The sequence below is a fragment of the Pseudophryne corroboree genome, chromosome 1 (genome assembly GCF_028390025.1).
Source record: "Pseudophryne corroboree isolate aPseCor3 chromosome 1, aPseCor3.hap2, whole genome shotgun sequence".
Lineage (NCBI taxonomy): Eukaryota > Metazoa > Chordata > Amphibia > Anura > Myobatrachidae > Pseudophryne > Pseudophryne corroboree.
Window position 1 is genome coordinate 885,109,259 of NC_086444.1, and position 18,309 is coordinate 885,127,567.

The window sequence follows — 18,309 nt, forward strand, 5'->3', positions numbered from 1 at the left end:
CCTGTGCTTCTTTGCCCTGGTGGATTTAGTGGGGTCCCTGTGCAGTACAGTGTCCACGCCATCTGCACGGTCCGTCTCCTGGGACTGAAGCGCAATTAACCGGCAGGTCCCACCTGGGGGACCCTCTTACCTCCTCCGTGATGTGCAGCCACGCGTCAGCGTTGGTGTGCCTGATGACCGGTGCGCCTCTGCTGCAAGTACCCGGGAACCCAGCCGCGGAAGTATGCAGCGCTGCTGGGGAGGTGATGGAGCCGCAGCACGGAATGTCAGACTGACATAAATAGTGCTGCGGCCCTTGAAGTCTTCTTAAAAAGCTCTTTTCAGGGCTGCCTAGCGCAGACCCACTCGTTAGTGACCTGCACTGCAGGCATCAACTTACAAACTGAGCACCAGTGGCTGGAGGCGGGGTTATAGAGGAGGCGGTGGAATGCATCCTGGGAACAAAATTTAGTCTGTTGGTGCCTCGGATCAAGATCCAACTCTATACCCCGATGTATTCCCTGTGGAATCCCAGTGTACCCTGCTGCAGAAAAAGGTTTTTTTTTGTACTTACCATTAAATTCCTTTCTCTGAATTCATCTGGGGGTCACTGCTACCATGGGTTGCTGGAGGGCACCATAGGAAAAGGCACTTGATTGAGCTATGGCTTTAATCAGAATCTCCTTCCCTCCATAATCCCCAGAGGTCATTACAACTTTAAAAGACGCAAACTTAGGGCCTGATTCAGACCTGATCGCTGCTGTGCATTTTCACACAGCGCGCAATCAGGTACTAACCGCGCATGCATATGCACCGCAATGCGCACGCGCATCAGACAGCAACAAAGGGCATCGCTGGTCAGCAACGGGATGGTGCGAAAAATCTGATCGCACAAGCGTTCACAAGGTGATTGACAGGAGAAAACCATTTGTGGGTTGTAATTGACAGTTTACTGGGAGTGTCTGGAAAAACGCAGGCGTTCCCAAGCGTTTTCAGGGAGGATGTGTGACATCAGCTCGGGCCCCGAACAGCCTGTTGTGATCGCACTGTAGGAGTAAGTACTGAGCTGCGCAGAGACTGCACAAAGTAGATTTTAGCAGCTCGACGTACACTTACACAGCGAATATACACTCCCCCTGGAGGCGGCGACTATCTGAAAGCAGGACAGCAAAGTTAGCAGCCCAGCGACCAGGTCTGAATCACCCCCTTGGAAAAAAAGTAATTGGTCTTACAGTTGTTAAATACTACTTTATTCATGTTGTTGTTGTTTGAATTCATGTAAATGATTGTATGAAAGTCAGATTTATAAAGGCAATTTGAACAATATTAAGGACCACGCCCATATACAGGTCTAGAGACTACATTCTCTAGCCTGGGTCAAAATGAATCAACCCCGATACATGTCAATACAATGACTTTTATAACATACAGTTACGCCCTATTCTTATAACCCTCCTATATGATTTCATACATCTGGATTACAGTGTTATGCAATATTAGAACAATTGGCAATGGCAACCAAGGGATATTTAGCCAATACATCCTCGTGATGAGGCTGACTCGTGCTGTCTCCTTATTAGGAATTAAAACTGGACTTCGGATGACTAATTTGTTATTGTACTTCTAGTCTGTATAAAGTTCAAATGAATATGCGGTCTCATCTAGCTAGAAACAAAATGGATTCTCTTATGCTTTTTTACTATAATAGTGAATATAGATCACCTTTGATATTGTGATTATTATGTGTATGCATAATATACGTACTAACTAGTAGTACATATGGAAGGCTGCTAGGCCTTCAGAATGTTGCCTCTGTCACAGTATTTGACAGTTTCACCCTCTGATCAGGGACATTATTCATGTGCCCTGTCATCTCAGGGGAATTTCTGGGAACGTATATTTGTTAATAATCATTTCATGTAGTATTGCTATTCTGCGTCTGGCAGTAGCCTTCTAAATACAATAATTAAATAAATAATAAAAGGGGTTGTCCTACAAAACAACAAGTTATAATCTATACTCAGATTTTTATGTTTCTTCTTCTTTAGTTTCATAATTATATAGAAATTATGTTTTTAAATTGAAATCTATATTGGATATATGCTGAGAGTATTTGTATTTACTATGCTTATTACAAACATTACTTTCCTACTTCATTTCAAAACCAATTCAAGAGAAATCAATATAGTGATTTATTTACTGTGTATACAGGAACAAGGAGGGTGTTGCAAAAGGGAAAATATGCTTGAGGGGTTGTGATAAATGTTTACTAGTTGTTTATATGGGGTGTGGATCGTTGGGTCGACAGTAACTAAGTCAACAGTCATTAGGTCGACCACTATTGGTCAACAGTGACTAGGTTGTCACCTGAAATAGGTCGGCACGGTCATTAGGTAGACATGGAAATAGGTCGACATAAGTTGTTTTTTTGGTGTTGTTTTACTCGTAAAATGATCGGGAACCCCAATTAGTGCACCGTGTTCCCTCGCATGGCTCGCCATGCTTTGGGCAAGGTGCCTCGCTCTGCAACCGCTGAGATTGGCACAAGTTACTATTCCCAAGTGCAGTCCACGTGGATCTTAAAGTATGAAAAAGTAAAAAAAAAAACTTAAAAAAACTTAAAAACTCATGTCGACCTTTTTGTGTGTCGACCTTGTGAACATGTTGACCTAATGCATGTCGACCAATAGTGGTCGACCTAGTGAGTGTCGACCTATGTGTTGTCGACCTAAAGACCAGATACCGTTTATATGTTACAGGATGGAAAAACTCTATTTTTTCATATTACGAAATTATTTTTTAGTCATTGCTAGTAGTATATGAATTTCTTCAATAAAAAAAAGACACAACAACTGATCAAACAAGATTTTTAATTTCATAAAAACAGCAGTTTTCTTTAAAGAAAAAAATGTTTTAAATATTGTAAGCCATCAAATACAATCTGTATACATTATTTACATCTGTCTACATTTTGTAGAGTTTAAACATTCTTTTTCGGTCTTCAAAACTTTATAAACTTACAGTTTTAGGTTGAGTTACAAACCTGAATTACTATTGGCACACACACAGCTTACGTTATACGTCACTAATAGAATTCTACCTGCTTTCACCAAACTAAGGAAAAAAATATAACTTTTACTTCCACGTGTAGCATACATTTTAAATTATTTTTTCTTTTTCCTGAACTAAAAAGTTCCCATCAAAGTCTTGATATTAATGGCAAAGCAGAACATCTACAATATGATGCATTGTTATTTTAGGAATGGTACTGAGCTGAATACAATTCGGTACAATATGAAATCATACTTTACTCATGAGGAGCTTATCTGTAATGTTGTATTGTGTGTACATACTGTAGAGTGTTATTAGAATTGCACTGTATCTAAGACGTATGGTCAGGGTAGGCAGAGCTTCATCTTACATACTCCAGTATACTCCAGAGTTTTGGCTGTAAAAATGATTAGAATTTAAAAAAAAAGATGATATTTAGAACTTATAAATTTATAATAAAATATAAAAATTTGTTATCAGTTTAATTCATGTGCAGCAATTCCTGGAGGTGTTTATTCTTATCTTATGGCCTTCTACCCACTGAACAAACTACAATTTATACTTGTAACAGACTACTAAGATTATGCAGAAATGTGCAAAGTTATGGCAAATAGTCATTTTACAGTGCAGTTTGTTGTACTCTACCTGAACACTTTACTGGTTTGAAAGTATTAAACATTCTCATAGTACCATTACTGTTATGTTTCTGTTGCTGTTGGAGCATGTCAGCTGGTTGCATTCCCTCCAGTTAGAATGCACCTGGTGTCAGCTGACATTAGCAACCTATCAGATACTTGCATTCCTTACGTATTCCCTGTCTGCCTTGTGTCCTGTGCCGGTGATAGTTCCTGTTTCCTGCATCTAGGTTCCAGTACCTATTCCTAGTTTGAAGCCTTGACAGTCGGCCACTGTTCTTGTGACAATCCTTGTTCTACCTAGCTGTGTTCTCAGGAAACCCCTCAGCTAAGTACCTGCTGTATTGTACCTTGCTATGTGCTCAGTGCATTTACTATTGCTGTGGTTCCCACCTCTGCTTTGCTGTAATCCCAGGCTAATAATCACTGCTATTTCACTTTGGATTTCCACGCTAGTACTACTGTACATATCTCTCTGCCTTTGACTGCAATTGTGGTTTCTTGTTTCATGCAGAGGCGGATTAGGAACTGAAAGGGTCTCTGGAAAAATTTGTAGATGTGGTCTCACATGAGCAGCACCAGAGGTATACCGTGTAACCATGGTGGCAGCACCATGTCAACAAACAAACAAACAAAACAAACCCTGCATGCACATCAGCCTGCCGGGCTCTTATCTGTGGGTCCTATAACCAATCCGACCCTGGTTTCATGTATTGTTACTCTGCTGTTCCAATAACAAATACAGACTATATCTCCATTACCGTGGATATTGGTTCAATCAGCAATGTGTTATATCCTTGTACTACATTCAAGCTCTGACTCAGAACTGTGCATTCATCCCTCAGCTGCATTCCACCTGTGTTAAAGTAGCATGCTACATTCCTGAATTCACATTACTCTTATGGAAAAGCCCACATCCACAGTCTGCCTACTACACTGAGAGATCCTTGCTACACCTGGTTTCGGAGTCCTGAGCCCTCTTAAACTTCTACCAGTAGGGGCTTACACAGTTGTAAGCCCCTACTGTTACCTATAGTTATACTCTAGTTAACTGTCTCCCTGCCAGTCTGCCTGCAGTTACTACTCCTGCAGATAAACCTGCTGTCTCCACCAACTGTGTAAGCCCCTACTGGTAGAAGTTTAAGAGGGCTATTCAGAGTTGTTAGCAAACCAAAAAAGTTAGCAATTGGGCAAAACCATGTTGCACTACAGGTGGGGCAGATGTAACATGCACAGAGGGGGCTATTCAAAGGTTTGTGAGGTGTAGAATACTAATAGGTGTCTATTGGAGCTATTCAAATGTCAAATGTTGCTCCGATCAGATGCCTCCAGAGGCTGCGAGCTGAAATGTGTGAAAAGTCGGCTATTTGGGCAACCAAACAGGACTTTTCTCTGTCGCGCCCATTAGTTTAGATGAGTTTTGCTGCATGGCTAAACCCTGTCTAACTGGCCACGATAAGCATGATAATTAAAGGGTGTCCAGAACAAATTGAATAGCAACAATAGGCAGCATTTCATGTATTTAATAAGACAATCTTTGAATTTTAAAGCATGTATTACAACCCTTGGACTGCTGTTTATATTCCAATAACAAATAGCTTCCGGCAGTGATCATTTTACTTTTTTTCTATCATGCTGCATGTTATGTCTGGTGTAAAATCAGTTCATACAATTAAAATAAGGTTCTAACCATTGCCAGTACAAAGACTATGGTGAATAGAGAGAATTCTATCTGGGTCTCTCAGCTAGAGGTAATGAAAGCTATACTTGTCCTATTAAGTTTAATGGTAACAGAGAATAGTCAAAAAACCTAGCTTTCTGTCTTACCTAAATGTCCATCTTCCAGGGCGCCTCCTTGATGGACAACCTGCCTCTCAGGTATTTGACATTACTTGTATACTGTATGTTTACATTAAGGTAATGGTAAACTGCATTACCCTTTGGCTAGTATTTGTAAATGGTTGCTCCCTCAATAGGGAACAGTTCACAAGGACACTGCTGTTTTGTACAGTAAGCTCAATCATTATTTTATTACCCACAAGCTTACGTAGAACCCCACGCTTAATCACTGAGCATGATCTACAATATAAAAATACGTTTGAGAAATAAACATCCATGTGATAAATGTGCTCTTATGGGAAGTATTCGACATCCCGACGGTCACAATCCCAACCGTACTCAACCCCTTCTTATTGTGTTTACCATGTTTACTGATATCATCTTCTTTAAAAGATTCCTGAGGTAATAAAACTGTTTCCTATATTTTACACCCTTATGTAAACATAATAGATGTACAGCCTCTTCTAGTGGAATTACTCATTGGCAGGTAATTTCATGGCTAGTACCTTGTTTCTGAGAGCGGAATGGGCAGCTGGGAGTAAAAAAAAATAATTTTATTATTTTTGGCCTTTTCACCCATGGGTATATTGTTAGTTCGTTGTACTATAAATATGAGAAATCCCCATATATCTTTATGTTTTACTTTAAAAGCCAATATGACACTGTCATTGAAGAACAATACAGACCTGTAGCTAGTACATATAGGCCCATGGCACTTGGCAAAGTATTTTACGTTTACTAAATTGTAGCACCGTTCAAATATTGTTGTTTCAACTTAAAACAGAACTAAGGGGCCAATTTCTCAATGAGTTTTAGCTATTTAAAACTCATTGGATATAATAAATGGTGCTCCAGCCAATCAGCTCCTGTCATTTTTTAAACACAAGACAGGAGCTTATTGGTTGGAGCACTATCATATGTAAGTTTTAAATAGCTAAACCCTCCACAATTGTTACCAGTTGGAGCAGAAACAGGGAGGCTGGTACAAAGGGAACACATGTACAGTACGTGTCAGGAAATAGAAGTACAGGTTGAGTGTCCCTTATCCAAAATGCTTGGGACCAGAAGTATTTTGGATATCGGATTTTTCCGTATTTTGGAATAATTGCATACCATAATGAGATATCATGGCGATGGGACCCAAGTCTAAGCACAGAATGCATTTATGTTTCATATACACCTTGGGGGTCATTCCGAGTTGTTCGCTCGCAAGCTGCTTTTAGCAGCTTTGCACACGCTAAGCCGCCGCCTACTGGGAGTGAATCTTAGCATATTAAAATTGCGAACGAAAGATTAGCAGAATTGCGAATAGACACTTCTTAGCAGTTTCTGAGTAGCTCCACACTTACTCGGCATCTGCGATCAGTTCAGTGCTTGTCGTTCCTGGTTTGACGTCACAAACACACCCAGCGTTCGCCCAGACACTCCTCCGTTTCTCCAGCCACTCCCGCGTTTTTCCCAGAAACGGTAGCGTTTTTTCACACACACCCATAAAACGTCCAGTTTCCACCCAGAAACACCCACTTCCTGTCAATCACACCAGAACGAAGAAAAATCCTCGTAATGCCGTGAGTAAAATACCTAACTGCATAGCAAATTTACTTGGCGCAGTCGCACTGCGGACATTTCGCATGCGCATTAGCGACTATTCGCTCCGTTGCAACAAAAAAATAATGAGCGAACTAGGAATGACCCCCCTTATACACACACAGCCTGATGGTAATTTCATACAATATTTTTAATAACTTTGTGTATTAAACAAAGGTTGTGTACACTGAGCCATCAGAAAACAAAGGTATCACTATTTCACTCTCACTCAAAAAATTCCGTATTTCAGAATATTTCGTATTTTGGAATATTAGGATATGGGATACTCAACCTGTATATGTTTAAAAGCTAGTAGCAAAGTATTTGCTTTAGTACTGTAGTATATATTTGGAACTTTTACTAAGCCCGTTGGATTTGCCTTTGTTAAGCTTGTGGGAGCTTAACTGTTGGTCTTTAAAACCATAATAAATATACTATTATAATTTAAATGCTAAAAAAAACAAAACAAAACGTAATGTGTACCTGTCAGCTATACAGAATGGAAATAACCATTTTTCTTGGAGTCAACCAAATATTTATGGTTCACTAAGAACCAGCCTATCGATATGTGAAAAGAAGTGTTCTCCTATCAAGTCTGCTCTGTGTGTGTGGATCATTCAGAGCATTGGACCAGAGAACAGCTGCCATCAAGTAGAGACACATGTCTTAACATGTGGTGGGACGAATGTGTTCTTAGAAAGCTCAGTAATGTATGTTATTTATGTGAAACAAATATATTTGATACAGAAGGTTTCTTTTTAGACTCTCTCCTACAGTCTGATCAAAAGACTAATGATTCCTAAATTTGGACTTCAGAGAACCCTAACTGCACGTTTTACATATTTCCTCAGTATCACAATTAGCTATTTTAAAATGTGTCAGGCAATAATGAATAAACCTGTGCACCAACTTAGAAAACATGCACTTCTAAGGGTCCCTGAGTACTCAGGGGCATATCCAATTAGATGTGCAATCTCAGGGATTCTGAACAAAGTTCCAACATTTTTACCTTAAAATAAGGATTTTCCCTGACTTTGCATCTGATCCGGGGCTGTGACAAAAAAGTGACAGTGATACCTACAGAAATTACTGCGACTGAATTGCTCTCAGGCAACAGAAAAACCTCACGACTGCAGGAAAACCCCGGGGTTCATGAAAATTTTGTTCGCAACCGAATATGGCCCATAGATTGGGAAATTAATACTGTAAACCATCTACAATGTTAATTATTGATGCTGTAATACATACAAAATCCATTGTATACGAATGCCAATGTGTACAGTACATATATGTCCAGTTCTGGTGCAAGGTTCATCTGCCGCTGCCCAAACTTCCGGATTTGCTTCAATGCTCTCAAGACTATGCAAGCTGGCCCTACTGCCGCATGTAATGTCTTGCCCTGTATATGTCTCATGTATTAAATACACTGCATTTTGTATGAGGCAGACAATAGTTTGCTATGTGCTAATTATACCCCTTCCGTGTGCGGATCACAAAATAAGAAAATCAAGCATTTGGAAACCCCCCTCTAGAAATCCTGCATTTGCCCTTGCCTATATTACTGCGCTGTAGGCACCAGGAGTGATGAAAGCAGCCTCTTCTTGGTAATAGTTTGCTATCAGATAGCAGCACCTTGAACAGAATTTGGGAAGACCCTGGAAATTTGGCTACTAATTACATTAGATTTGTTTCAATGTCATTATTTGCATATACTTGTCATTATTCAGTGTTTTTAAAAAAAAATAAAGAAAGAAAATAGTTAACATAGCTTGGATCATGTTGCCCTCCATAGCGATATCATTGAAATGCAACCTCTGTCTAAATGATATTAATATATCCAGAGGTTCGCAGTATATATAGGGGAACATTGTTTATTTTTCTATGGAAAGTGTGTCTGAGATGAAAACCAAAACATGGAAGAACAAAATAATGTCTCTCCATCAAATATTATATCAATATATATAGGTAATTACAGTTTCGAAATTACTGTACATACTGTGCTATCATTTAAACGTGACTTTAATACTATATCAAATAGGTGTTTTATTTTTTAACATTCAACTTCCATATCCTATTGGAATGGTACAGTTAATGCAGCTGGTCTGTAACCGCACACACATCCAAATGTGAACATCATTCAGTCATTTTACCAGCCGCCTGTGTCAAGATCTGAGTGGTCCTGATGAGATGTTGATTTAGTGCCAAATTTGTGGTTCCATTCACACTACAATTTGAAGTTAATTTAGACCTGAGTCTATCTAACTGGCTGGTACAACTGAAGACAATGGGCACCTTTAGGTATATAGCTCACACCTTAGCTGTGTCCTCCTCACCTTGAGGTGAATGATATACAAACAGAGCATGAAGTAAAGATTCCTATAGTAAAGACTAGATGCTAAATGTTCCAAATTATTCTGTGTTTTACTAGCCTTAATCCACATTTAGCTACAAAGTTTTGGAATTTGACATTGTGGGGTGGAATTCAATTGTTTATTGCACCCAATCTCCCCTCTAAAGTTATATTCAATTGTGCTTTTTTTATCACGCGCATTGTGCCAAGAGAGGTTGAGTTTAGTCATGTAAAGCAGATAAACCTGACCAAAATAATAGGCGCAATGTGAAAAGTCCCGTTTGGGTGCTCACTTTTTGCACATTTTAGCTTGCCACCCCCTCTGGGTTGCGAGCTGAAATAAAGTCGCCAGCAGCTGATCGCTTCCGAGCGGAGCAACAATTGAATAGCCCTGTTGGGCGCCATCTACTGGCTGCCAGCACTCAAAACAACTGAATGTTGCCCTATGTGTCCAAGTTCCAACCTAGCTACATCACCCAGTAGAATTATTCACAGTTGTCCCAGCTTAACTCATTCCACAAAATGAAAATTTTTAAAAAGTGCAAAATGTAATTCTGCCTAATGATAAAGATCATGTGGAACGCAAAATGATACATGCAAAATGACCTCTGCAGAAAATCATGTTCCACCTTAACTGGTTTGCATGCACAAAAAATATCTATCAGGGTGAATGAGCCCTATTTGAATCTCTGTGTTCTATGCAGAATGAATGGAACAGTGTTCAAATGCAGGCACCTACACTTATGTACAAGGGTCTGGACACAGCACAGTCCATTATTTATTGTATTATATATAGTATCTTACTATATTGGTTTCATATACCTGCTACTGAAAAATTACTTACCAAATCCTGTTTATTAAAACTTTTTTTTATATAATTATTTAAAATATTGCTTTTCTAATGAAAGTAATAGTTTTTCTGTTACTCATTGCATCTCTATTATTGGTTATCAGCTACTTGCTACAAAGTCAGTGTACAAATGAATGCAGTAGTTTATATTTGACCACTCAATACTCTTCTTTGATCTTAAATGAAGTATAATGTATTTACTGAATTATCTTAAGGCAAGCATTACTAGAACAAGCAATCGATATGAAACGTGACCTTATAAATGCTGCCTTAGTTCTCAAGCTTGAACAAATTAGCTCCACAGAGTATAAATCAGGAACGAAAATGCCATAAATATGGGTTCCTGAAATATTACCCATTTCCAACGGTTAGTATTAGATGCTTACAGAACATGAAAGTGTGCAATAGTTCCTGGCTTCCAAATCAATCTTCCCAGTCTAACTAACGTCACACTGATTTATATAGGCAAACCAGACATTCTACAAATCAGGTCTCATGTTCTGTTAGGTTAATATACTACACTAGATAGAAAATCAGCAAGCATTCATGTAAATGTGCAACTTGTAGTGGTTGTGAAAGGGTTGAGGTGTGTTTAAATTAGGCACAGTATACTTAACAACCTCTTCAGTGCAGTAAAAGTGTGCAAATTATTACAGGGTCTTACAGATTCCTTCTCCTTTGTACATGGGTATGTATAAATACAATCAACTGGAATCACTAGAAGGCAATAAATTAGGTACATCACATTCCCTCTAAGCACACACGCTAAAATAAAATAGGTTTTGGCTGTTATAAATGGAACAAAATAAAACAACGCTTGCTTGAATGAAAGGCCTCTGTGCTTCAATGGCTTGAATCTTATCTGTCCTTGGATGTCAGCTTTTCAATTAGTTCCTGCAGAGGAGCTTGCTCTTTTCTGTCAATTAAGTTGAATTCCTGAAAAATATGAACAGACTTTAACATTAAAGTGACATCCTTACATCTCCTGGTGCTGCATGCTGTTTGAGATGTGCAGTTACTCAGTTTGCTGTTTTACAAGCTGCTTGTAACATTAAATATCATCGATACTATCCCCTCAATCCATTTGAAGACACGTTTGTAGGGCAAATGAAATTCTCTATATTATGGTAGCAAAGAAATGGTTTAAATCACTATATCTGTCTTTTTATTAAAACCATAATATGAACTCGTTATACAAATGAATCATGAGTGGAATGCATGCGTTTACGGTCGGCATGGAATGCAGGTGGAATGCGAAACTTACAGCCCGCATTGTCCAACACCGCAGCCAGAGAGTGTCCTTCTCTGAGATATCCAACTGCTGGTGCCAGGGTGGACTCTCAGAGGGGATCATAGTGTTCCTTTTTAACATTACTACATTGTATAGTTACTACTTTTGTTTTATATTTATGACTATTTACCCACAATGCAATGCCAATTTAGGATGATGATGTCATATCCTGTAAAGAGGTATAAATATCCTCACAGTCCTCTCTCCTTCCACACCTTGATAAAGATCCTATTGGATTGAAACGAGTTGGTGCGGAGAGTGTGGGCTGTCAATGACCATTATAAAGATTTCATCTTAAAATTGGAGGTATGCAGTGCCCATAGCACATGTTGCAGTCTAGACTTTTTTTTTACCTGTTACAAAATCTATACCTATCCATTTTGTGTTGGAATTTGTATGGACTTTTTTTGTTCTCCCTGCTGGTACAAATTGATTTTTTCTGTTTATTCTATGTAATAAATCCTTTTTACCATGTGCCCGTGAGATGCATTGTTAAGCGCACACAAGGAAACTGTTATGTGTGGATCCCACCCCCTCTGATGTGAGTTGGGTATGCTATATAAGAATTCATTCCTCCTTTTGGTGATTTGTTTTGCTGATATCACATTCCATAGAAAGAAGGTGAAATGTAACTAGTAAAAGAAACCTTTATATGCAGATCCCATTCACTCATTGAGTTTCTTGTACGCACAAATATGTTTTGTCTGGTGATGACAGCTATATTAATTACCTAATAGACTTTTAAAAATGGTTATCTCCTCACATTTCTACTTTCTTGATATATAGGTGTAAAACATTGTATATAAGAAATTACTACACACTGTTTTCAAATTTTGATTTCTTTACATGTTCCTGTCCATCCATTGACGGAAATGTGAACAAGAGGATGAATCCTTACACACATTGGAAAACTTATTGGAACCCTTACATCTTTGACTTTGTGGACTATTGGTTTGCTTAACTGTTATTTTGTGTCACTTTATTGCCTTAAAATTTTTATAGCACTTAAATTGGTCTGCCCGAGAGAGAAGCAAATCTTGCTGCAATGTGTCATAAGCGTGGTGGATACTTAGGAGCATTCATACAAAAGGAAATGGTGTATGCATCTGCATAAATTTCTGTTTGTAAATGATGGCTGATGTTTTACTAAGATTTACAACACTTGCACTCTTTGATTGTGATTTCATGCATCTTTCTGTGTGTGGCCATGGCTGTCTGCATGGGCAAATGCAACGTTTAGGAGGGAAATTTAACTTGATGTGAGTCACATTGCATCTTATGTTAACATGGAGGAGTGAGCAAAAATGAGTCCTGCTGCCATGCTGTCAAAGATTAGTAGAAAAATATATGTGCTAAGGGGCGTCAGACAGTTGCTATATAATACACTGTAGCAGATGTATTTTTAGTCTGGTGTGTGTCAGCTAGATTACAATCTTTTTTTTTATTTTATTTTTTGCTTATAGGCTAAATCTGAGTTGCGCTAATAGAACCAGACGCCTAGTAAAATCCATTTGTAGTGTCAAAGATTATGTCACATTACTTCGGATTTGCTCTATGAACACTATCTACAGTGGATATAGATATTAACTGCTGTAGTATGACAGGTTTCCTCCATTTACCTGCCTACAATGTGCGTGTTAGACAAACACAGGGCTGTTCTGAGTGTAAACCATAAATATGTGACATGTGTGGACCAGATGTGTAAAGTGATCTTTCTGCAGCTCTTCCTGTTTTACCTTCTTAAATTGGAAATTTGGCCAGACAAATGGAGAATGAAGTTCAATATACAAAAATGTAAAGTTATGCACCTTGGCACTAAAAACATTCAGGCAACCTACAAATGAAATGGGGAAGTTTTAGGGAAAACGGTGGTTGAAAAAGACCAGGGGGTGCTCATTGATAACAGACTTAGCTGCAGTACCCAATGTCAAAGTGCAGCAATGAAGGCACATAAAGTATAAGAATGAATAAAACGGGGAATGGAGACAAGGGATGAGAGTGTAATCCTGCCACTATATAAAACATTGGCACGGCCGCACCTCGAATATTGGCCCTCATTCCGAGTCGTTCGCTCGGTATATTTCATCGCATCGCAGTAAAATTCCGCTTAGTACGCATGCGCAATATTCGCACTGCGACTGCGCCAAGTAATTTAACAATGAAGATAGTATTTTTACTCACGGCTTTTTCTTCGCTCCGGCGATCGTAATGTGATTGACAGGAAATGGGTGTTACTGGGCGGAAACACGGCGTTTCAGGGGCGTGTGGTTAAAAACGCTACCGTTTCCGGAAAAAACGCAGGAGTGGCCGGAGAAACGGAGGAGTGTCTGGGCGAACGCTGGGTGTGTTTATGACGTCAAACCAGGAACAACAAGCACTGAACTGATCGCAGATGCCGAGTAAGTCTGAAGCTACTCTGAAACTGCTAAGTAGTTTGTAATCGCAATATTGCGAATACATCGGTCGCAATTTTAAGAAGCTAAGATTCACTCCCAGTAGGCGGCGGCTTAGCGTGTGTAACTCTGCTAAAATCGCCTTGCGAGCGATCAACTCGGAATGAGGGCCATTGTGTACAGTCCTGGGCACCGTACTATAAAAAAGATATCTCGGAGCTTGAAAGGTTCAGAGGCGAGCCACCAAATTGATTAAGGGTCTAGAGCATAGGTCTGCAAATTCGGTCCTCATTACCCCACGCAGTGCATGTTTTTACTCACAGACACATTTTAAAAGGTCCGCAGGTGGAGTTAATTATTTCACTTGTGATTCTGTAAGGAGATCTGCAAAACATGCACTGTGTGGGGTAATGAGGACTGAGTTTGCAGACCTATAGTCTAGAGGCACTGGATTATGAGGAAAGGCTTACTAGACTAGATATGTTTACACTCAAAAAGAGGCGGTTAAGAAAGGACATTATTAATATTTACAAATATATAAAAGGACAATACAAGGACCTTTCAGGTGATTTGTTTATTAAAAGATCTCTGCTCAGGACACGCAGACACCCTCTCAGACTAGAGGAAAGGAAATTTAATACCATACAATGGGAAAGGGTTCTTCACAGTAAGGGCAGTAAGGTTTTGGAATTCTCTGCCAGAGAAGGTAGTAATGGTGGACTCTGTCAATAAGTTTAAAAATGGAGTAGATAAATTCCTAACTGAAAGAAATATCCAAGGGTACAACTTTTAAAGATAGTTTATATTAGATAAAGCATGAATTATGGTTGCTTTTCATTTAGTAAATTATAGTTTAGATTAGCATTAGGATTGCAATATAGGTTGAACACGATGGACATTTTTGGGGTAATTCAGATCTGATCGCTGGGCTGCGTTTTTTGCTGCCCTGCAATAAGATAGTCACCGCCTACAGGGGGAGGGGAAAACGCTGTGCAAGTGTGCGATCGCTTAGTTAGCAGAGCTGTACAAAAATCAGTTTGTGCAGTCTCTGCACAGCCCAGGACATACTTAGCTGCTGCAATTGAATCCTCCTGATCGGGGCCCGGAGCTGACGTCAGACACCCGCCCTCAAAACGCCGGGCCCGTCTGCGTTTTTCCGGACACTCCCGGAAAACGGTCAGTTGCCATCCACAAACGGCCTCTTCCTGTCAATCTCCTTGCGAACGCCCATGCGACTGGATCCTTCGCACCATCCCATCGCAGGGCACCAATCCCTGTAGCAGCCGTCCATCGCGCCGGCGCTGTGCAGCTCAGATGCATGCGCAGTTCAGATCAGATTGCACGCTGTGCGAAAACGCTTAGCAGCGATCAGATCTGAATGACCCCCCTTGCCTTTTTTCAAGCTCATCAACTATGTTATTATGTTACTATTTGACCATTAAAATGTGCCATAAGCTAACTATACAGTAACATTAGTTTCATTATTACCTGAACAAAAAAAATAAAGTGCTTGAATGATGTGTTCAGATGTGCCTCTTCCTGAAGCTGGATCACTGAATCAAAGTGCTGGTGATAGATGTGGGCATAGACTCGGAAAAGTCGCTTTAATATAATTTTAGCTACAGACATAAAGTTCTTCGGGAAAGGAACACCTACAAAATACAGCAAGTGGAATAATATAATAAAAATAAACATACATTATACAGAAAAAAATATTTGATATTACACATAACAAAACAACATCTGTATGAGCAAGTGCCTACGGTACTTGGGTCCTTCATGCAATTAAACACTAGATAGATTAACTCACTGACTCCATATAGGTGCCACCACATTTTGGGCCCGATTCAGTAAGGATTGCTAAGTAGCAGAATTTGCAATCCTTGTGAACGCATGCGGGGGGCCGCCCATCGCAGGGCAAGGCCGGCCAGCATGCTGATCACCGCTTACCCCACCCTTGATCAAGCAGAAATTGCGCCGGCAATAATCCATGTTGGGATTCCAATTTAGGTATTCTGAATGCCGAGATCCTGACGCATTCCATACCAACCAATCCGCGTCTGTCATTTTATAGGCTGTGCTAATAATATGACAGAAACTGATTGATTGTCAATTTAGCTCTCTCCACTTTATCTCTCTCCAAGATTTCATAAATATCCCCCATAGTAACAGTTGATGGTGTAATTAACATATTTTTGTCTTTCTAGCTTACTGTATATGTGCCAGTAATGTATAATGAATATCTTTATCTTTGTTGTGACTGTATTCCTACCGATTTTTGAGGGGAATAGAGTTTCATCATCAAGTTGATCTTGGACCCAGGTCATTAGATAATCAATATATTTGGGGGCAGAACATTTAATTGGCTTCTTTATATTAGTTCCATCAGCCCAATGGTATTCATACCTAGGAAAAAAGCATGTTAATCGTTAGAAATATTACCATCTATTAGAAAAAAAAAATGACAATGTCAAAAATTTGTATTCTAAAAATACATTTCTATATTTTTTTCACATTACTGACACAAAGGGGGTCATTCCGAGTTGATCGCTAGCTGCCGTTGTTCACAGCGCAGCGATCAGGCTAAAAATTGGCATTACTGCGCATGCATATGCACTGCAATGCGCACGCGCGACGTACGGACACAAAGGCATTTGTTGTTTTGCACAGGTTCTAGTGAAGCTTTCAGTCGCACTGACGGCCGCAAAAAGATTGACAGGAAGGGGGCCTTTCTAGGTGTCAACTGACCGTTTTCAGGGAGTCTGAAAAAACGCAGGCGTGGCTGGGTGTTCGGTGGGCGGGTGTATGATGTCAAATCCGGACACGAATAGGCTGAAGTGATCGCAAGCGCTGAGTAGGTTCAGAGCTACTCAGAAACTGCACAAACTGTTTTTGCAGAGCTCGGCTGCACAAGCGTTCACACTTCTGCTGAGCTAAAATACACTCCCCAGTGGGCGGCGGCATAGCGTTTGCACGGCTGCTAAAACTAGCTAGCGAGCGATCAACTCGTAATGACCCCCAAAAGCTCAAAGGCATTGAAGCAACCCTTCTTAATATATGCAGTACCTGAATATTTTAATGAAAAGTCCAGTCAGAACCATCCTCACACTATTGTAAGCCTTGGACAAAGCAATTAACTGGAGGCCCTATACACCCATTCATAGGAACCATGCTGTCTGTCCTATGCCATCTGTCCACATGCTTCCATACAATGAATGGCTGTCAGCACTCTGATTGGAGGATAGCTCCAGCCAGCCACTGTCTATATGCAGGCTGGAAGTACATAGAGAATGCTACCTCGCCACTCTGATTGTGTGTGACCCCCAGCCCTCCCCCCACCAAAAAACACTCAAAGGCCCCTAGAATTGTGGGTCCCTGGGCAAATGTCTTTACGTTAAGATGCATCTGAGTCCAGTTATTGTTACAAATACAGTATAGCTCCCACTAAGTTCATAAAAAAAATGGGTTATGTCTCCATTATGTTTTATTCACACAATTTGCTGAATCCACATTATATATAATACAGTATGTGAAAAGCTCTATAATTTACCTTTGTCTGACTTACTGCAACCAGTGGTAAATTTACTGGTGTAATTGAGCATTCTTTTTAAGTGTATCATTTCTAGTGTTGTGTTATACATGAATTATGGTGTGACTACATAGAAGTGGTAAAGTGGTATAGTAAGTCATATCCGCCATTACATTGACATACATTGCTCTCCACCTGTTTTTTTGCTGTGAATTGCCCAATTTAATTAAAATGAGCTTAATAAATGGTAAAGAATGTTCACATTTTCTAGAACATGAATTGATAAATTCAGTCAAGTTATTACGTCAGCTTGAGAAATAGTTGAAAGACAGAAGAGCGGAGGTGGTGGCTCATGCTGACATGTGTTAGTAACTAAAACAACTGGTTCCTCTTATATAATGCTGCTCAGTCTAACATTCTATTCAAATGAATGCTTATTACAGCAATTTCACCAATGAATGGGTACACATAAGTAGCACAGATAAAAGAATTGTCTTACTTGGGGCCAGCGGACATTACTGGGCAGCTCTCCTCTGTACAGAAATCTGTAATGGTTCCATATAACATATTGATCTGGTTGAAAAAATCCACAGCTGGAAATGAAGGGAGAGCCTATTAGCATCATAAATAGGAGCAGATGGTGAATAAGTACAGTATACAGAACATTTGGATTATGGCCAAACAGTTAATGACAACAAATGATGCAGTGAAAAATAAATAGAACCAATTAGAACTAATCAAAATCATTTCATCAGCAGTCGCGGGGAAATCTATCAAGTCTTGGACAGAGATACAGTGAAGTAGT

General features: G+C 39.7%; 1 protein-coding gene across 1 annotated transcript in view; it reads right to left on the reverse strand.

Annotated features, from left to right (window-relative positions):
• Positions 1-2,830: 2,830 nt before the first annotated feature.
• Positions 2,831-18,309, reverse strand: part of MOB1B (MOB kinase activator 1B) — a 136,415-nt gene continuing 120,936 nt past the window's right edge. The window contains exons 3-6 of the mRNA XM_063920116.1: positions 18,004-18,097; positions 16,248-16,381; positions 15,464-15,627; positions 2,831-11,227 (exon numbers count right to left, since the gene is read on the reverse strand). Of these exons, the coding sequence (XP_063776186.1) occupies positions 11,150-11,227; positions 15,464-15,627; positions 16,248-16,381; positions 18,004-18,097 (470 nt within the window). The 3' untranslated portion in view covers positions 2,831-11,149. The remainder of the gene's footprint in view (positions 11,228-15,463; positions 15,628-16,247; positions 16,382-18,003; positions 18,098-18,309) is intronic.